This window comes from Mya arenaria, chromosome 2 (genome assembly GCF_026914265.1).
Source record: "Mya arenaria isolate MELC-2E11 chromosome 2, ASM2691426v1".
Classification (NCBI taxonomy): domain Eukaryota; kingdom Metazoa; phylum Mollusca; class Bivalvia; order Myida; family Myidae; genus Mya; species Mya arenaria.
In genome coordinates, this window is record NC_069123.1 from 18,168,786 (window position 1) to 18,174,703 (window position 5,918).

Here is a 5,918-nt window from a genome sequence, read left to right on the forward strand (position 1 = left end):
CGGAAACAGTTGTCTGAAATCCATCACACTTCTAGAGCAGTAACTGTTTTAAAGTTAACAATGAGAGAGTTAACGTTTTTAACTTCAACACAGTTCTGAAAAAACAGCCCATTATCATAAAATGAAAAAAACAAATATACATCATTGAGACTAAACTTGTTTTTATTCGTATATGTTTAACATGACACCATAATTATTTAAAATTGAAATTGTTGCCATGCCACGGTACCCATGCTCAAAGCTATTTTAAGAAAATCTGGTCATGTTATGCAATAAAAGATTTTTCCTATATGGGACTGGTTTGGAAACATTTCATAAGACTTTCGTCATTTGTTCTTTTACGTATTCTAAGCTGATATTGCTAGGAATATCCCGGAGACCGAGACGCCTTTGTTTATCAGCCATCTTTGGTCAATGTCGGACATAAGCAGAAAAACTTTCCCTGATTATCGGGGGCGTGGCCTATCGAGCCATGGCGTAAGGTCAATTCCAGGAGAAGTAGACAAGCCAATAGTGGTTCTTGATGGAGTTGTCGGTAGAGACCGACCGCCGGTGGCGTTGAAAAGTACGAAAGTCCCGATCTGCAGAAGGACACCAGCCCAAATCAGGGCGGAAATAAGTGGGACTTAGCTTCCATTGTGTTCGGTTCCTTTGCCAGGCTGTAATAGTCTTCTATCAAAGATTTCTCATTGAAGTTGAGTATTAAAGGGGACGTATTTGTGCCTTTTCGACCAACCCCTGCAAAATCATCAAAGGATCTCTTCTAATTATGTTTGCCAAACATTGACATTATTGAAGCTACATCATCGGCTGCATTTGTTGTGGTCATTGAACGCACAATGTACAGAAACCAGAGTTTTCCAGTCTATGCATGTAACGATAAACTTGCAACAAAGTTAGATCTAATACTCATACAAATTTTAGAGCAATTACTTCATTAATTGTTCTCAGTGTTATACAAATTTGTACTTTAAAAAGGAGAAAAAAAAACTTTAAATAACTGAATAACTTGAACGATTTATTAATGATATTTTGAGTTTTATTTAAGACTACAACGCCAACACAGACACCAAGACTATGATTCAATATAATAATAAAAATTATGATTTCATAACTGATCTGAAAATATAACTTCATATGCTAGTACTATAACGCAATATGCTGTTTACAAATACAGGCATTTGTCACCAAATACATGTATGTACACATTTCTTTTTACTTCAATACTATTTTGATATAATTTAAATATAGAACAAATGACAATTGGAGGATCACTCCTGAATTGCGATAAAACCTTCATGAAGAAGTGGCGAGGAATCAAATGATGCCCCTGAAATGTTGAAGACGTCAGGGGATTGTGAGTCACCCTGGGACATAGCAGCCCATTGAGGGCCCTATGGAATGTGGTGTTAACTGAGGAGGGCGCCTCTGTCACATTGTAAACATTGTATCATCACCTGAGAGGACGTAGTTTCCTACACCTAACCTGATATTATAAACATAGCACTTATCACTACTGGGATGCTCTTCAAACGTTTTTGCCAGATTTGTTTTCATGGAAATAAACTAGTACACAACTAGAAATGAATGCGATTTATATCCCGAAACGCTGCCCTGATAGGAAATGGCAGAGAAATATTTAGAAATCCTGACTGACTAAAACTGACAATGATGGGGGGGGGGGGAGGGGAATAGAGCAATGGTTCTTGTACACTGCACTTCACTCATTGTGCGTTACCACTGTATTCAGTTTAATGAAATTCAATGTCAATTTGCTAAAATATCGTTATGGTTCTTGTTCACTGCACTTCCTCTCTTTGGGCTTGTATGAAGTTTGGATAAATTCAATCCAATAGTTTTTGAGTTATTGTCCAGACAAAAGTTAGATAGCGCAAAAAGCAGTAATTTACTTCAATTAAGTGTAGTAATAATGGTTCTGCACTTATTCTCTGTGAAGTTTACCATTGTATGAAGGTTTAATGAATTCAAAATGATTTTTTTTTTCAAGTTATGCTCCGGAAAAGAAAAAGTAACGAAGGGCACTGTACTTACTCTCATTACTGGCGCCGCACTGAAGTGCGCGCCTATTATGGAATGGGAATTTATTTTAGTTAGTGGTAGGAGCGGTTTTTAAGTTGATTGACAGTTGGGTTTTACTGTTATTTTATTATGATTAAAAAATGCAAATGGATGGCGATTGCATGGATGTTAAAAATGCTATTTATTGTTGAATAGATTGTCTTTAATTTATCTTCAAAACATTATATCGGAAGAACGACAAATAAGTTTAATAACTGTTCCCGATTCGTTTACGTTTTCCGATTGGTTACCTGTAATATCATGTGCCGGAAATGTAAACATTCGGAGCTCCTCGGCCATTATTTTCGAGGAGTTCCGAATGAAATGTAAAATGTGTGGACCGGTAATTTTAAGAATGGGAATAATTATGTTTTATGTTGTTTTGTTATGTTTACTGCATTGATAAACCATGAGGTAAGCTGTTTTCTTTAATTTAATCGATATTGGAATTAAATGTTCACCTAACTTTATTTGTTAATTTGTTGAAGGTGACATTATTAAAATTTTATTACGATTGTAGAACACTACACATACCGGATGTTGCTATTTTTAGAACCAGTAGTTATTTCCCCGCTATTCATAGGTCAATAATGGAATTTCTACATCGTAGAAGTTGGAAACTCGTAGATGTTTTCTCATCTCTGAATATACGTTTAAAATAAGTAAATACTAAAAGTGCACACTGACAGTTGATTACGATACATCTAACAAATTGAGTCATTACAGTTAAACACGGAATATAAGTGAATTATACGCGTAAGAGAAGATTTTCTGTCGAAAAAACGAATGTCAACAATCAGCATGGAACTGGGATATTCATGTAAGTATCCTTGAGTAGTTGTGTACGTTTATGTGTTCAAAAATGTTTGTTTTTTAATTTATCTTTGGAATTCTCAAATCATTTTTATTTGCTAAATGTTAACACAGCGTGTTAATATTTTTACATACGTACTATAAAAACCTGGGGGGCTGTGGTTACAATTGACTGGTGCATTATAAGTAGATGTCAAGTATGTAACATGTATATTTGTTACATACTTGACATCTACTTATAATGCACCAGTCAATTGTAACCACAGCCCCCCAGGTCCGAGGAATAGCTGGGACTTTGACTTTCGGTCCAACCAACCCCGGGTAAAATCCTCGTCCTGCGGGGACGAACTGATGGTCAAATCCCCACCATATGCCCTCGTACCCCAGGGAGCCTAGGTAAGGCAGATTCCCTGCTATATTTTGCTCAAAGACAAAACCACCGCATTCACCCGGCACTGCGAGGCCACCTAAAAGGTAAAAACACAGCCCATTTCCCCGGCTATCCCCGGCATATCCCTAGACCTGGGGGGCCGTGGTTACAATTGACTGGTGCATTATGTACATGTTACATATTTTTAAATGTACTTGTTGTGTTATAATGAAGGTATGTAATAAAGACACTTAAATATTTACTACATATATTCTACAAGTGTATAACATGTGAGTACATCAATAGTCTGAATCCTACTGCCTCTCTGATACTTCTAGGGGTTCCACCTTGGTGCCTTAGCAGGGCGGTTACTAATTTGCATATAGAGGCGGAGCTTCTATGCTCACAACATTACATCCCATCTTTTCTCAGATTTAAACTTTCAGCATCTGCCAAAGATTAGTTTAATATTAAAACAATTTCAATCATTAAATTTGTTTAACCACATGACAGACAATTCATTAGGAGAGTAGTTAATGTTCTGGCAGTTTACGAATTGTGGCATTATGGCCAGTGTCAGATAGAGCTAATGTCCAACGGTGTCAGATTTATGGCAGCGGCGAGCGCTAATTGCTTGATTCACCACAAAGTTTTTGAAAACAAATTGTCTGTTTGTTATTACACTGGTCGTTTTCTGAGATTAATAGCGTGTCTCTGGGAGGATTGTAAATTCCAAAGAATTCCAGGTAACTCAGTTTTCAATAGCAAGTTGAGTCTGTTCAATAAATTTAGACTGGTCACATATAAAGAAATTTGTACTAGCATCGAAATGTCCTGAATTAAAATGATATGTACACAAGTATAAACATAGTAAACAAATATTCCATTTCTTAAACATACAAAGAATGCGCAAACATATTGGTAAATTAATCTAAATCCATAAAGGGATTATTATGCCCTTTTCACAATAAATCACTTTTGCACAAAGTCTTGGAAACGTTCTGGGGGGTTTCGATTTCGCAATGAACGTCTCGGTTGTGAAGGCTCTTGTTCGTCCGTACGTACAGTGCCAGGACGGTAGAAGTCGTCGAAGTCGTCCTCGCTGTCGGAGTCTTGTAGCCTTATCAGCTTGAAAAAGGACGAATTGCGGGTGATTGACTTGTCTCCTCTTTTCGCTGTTATCATCGAACCGTTTATCTTTGTAATTTTATATGGCTGACTGTCGAAAGGTGTGGAGAACTTGTTTGTTTTGTGTTGTTTGACAGGTACAGAGTCGCCAACGTTAAATGTTACCGGCTTTGCATGCCGTTTTGCGTCCGCGTACGATTTCATTTTAGCTTTTTGATATGCGTCATTTTCACGAGCTTTGACTTGCACATTTTCCTTTGAAGGTTTCGATGGTGCAAATGGTAATTTTATTCTAATCTGTCTTCCAAATAATAGTTCTGCTGGACTGTATTTTGTAGTCGCATGTTTTGTAGCTCTATAGTTGCGTACGAATGCATACATGTCTGTGCGCCAATCTGCTTTTTGAGTTTTTGCTGCACGAATTACTTTTCCTATTGTTTTCATGAAACGCTCACATTCTCCGTTTGCTTGAGGCCAGATAGGGGTTATTTTTCTGTGTTTGAAACCAAATTGTTTTGAAAAGTTTTGAAAGTCTGCACTATTCATCGGCGGTCCATTGTCAGTTCTCAGTACTTCAGGTATTCCATATTCTGAGAATATTTTGTCAAGCTTCTCAATAACTGATTTTGCATTAAGAGATGTTATTATTTCAACAATTGGGAATCTTGAAAAGTCATCAATCAAAACAAGAAGATATTTTCCATCAGAAAATGGTCCACAGAAATCCATGCTCACTGAATCCCAAGCCTGTTTTGGCATTTCAGTCATTTGAAGTGGTTCCCTGGAGTTTTCATCAGTTGCTGCGAGACAGGGAATACAACTGTTACACAAGTCCTCAACCATTTTGTCCATTTTTGGAAAGTACACCTTTTCGCGCAATAGTTGTTTTGTCCTAACTATTCCTGGGTGTCCTTCGTGTGCTAATGAAATAGCCTTCTGTTGCAACTGTTTAGGTAACACGATTCTATTTCCATGCAAGAGAACTTCGCCGTTTTTGAACGTCACAACTGTCAGTTCATTTTTCACACGTGCAAGTGTATCTAGTACCGTATTTGTTTTGTAATTTGATTTCCACGAGGATTGTCTGACGTTTTGCATCACTTGTTGAAGGTCGTTATCACTGCTTGTCTCAATGATTATGTCATGCAACGTCATCGCTTTTGGAACATCATGGTATGTAATAAATGACAGGTATTCTTCTGCGATTTTTTCTGCGTTGCTTGCTTGCGTCTTCGTCAGGGTGCCTACTTAGGTAGTCTGACATGTTTGATTCACCTGGCTTGTATATGACATCAAAATCATAAGCTTGCATTTTCATTCGCCACCGTTCCAGTCTGGCTGGCGGCTTGGACTTTGGGTTTTTGTATATGTGTTCAAGCGCTTTTGCGTCTGTTATGACGGTGAATTTGTGTCCAAAGAGGTATATATGCCAGTGTTCAATTGCCCATACGATAGCTAAGTTTTCTTTCTCGGTCTGAGAGTACCTTTTCTCGGTATCTGTTAATGATTTGCTTGCATAGCTAACTAC

General features: G+C 37.5%; 1 protein-coding gene across 1 annotated transcript; it reads right to left on the reverse strand.

Moving 5' to 3' along the window:
* Positions 1-4,234: 4,234 nt before the first annotated feature.
* Positions 4,235-5,545, reverse strand: LOC128213616 (uncharacterized protein K02A2.6-like). The gene has a single exon (XM_052919577.1). It carries the CDS (start codon positions 5,543-5,545, stop codon positions 4,235-4,237), a length of 1,311 nt encoding a protein of 436 aa, XP_052775537.1.
* Positions 5,546-5,918: the final 373 nt, after the last annotated feature.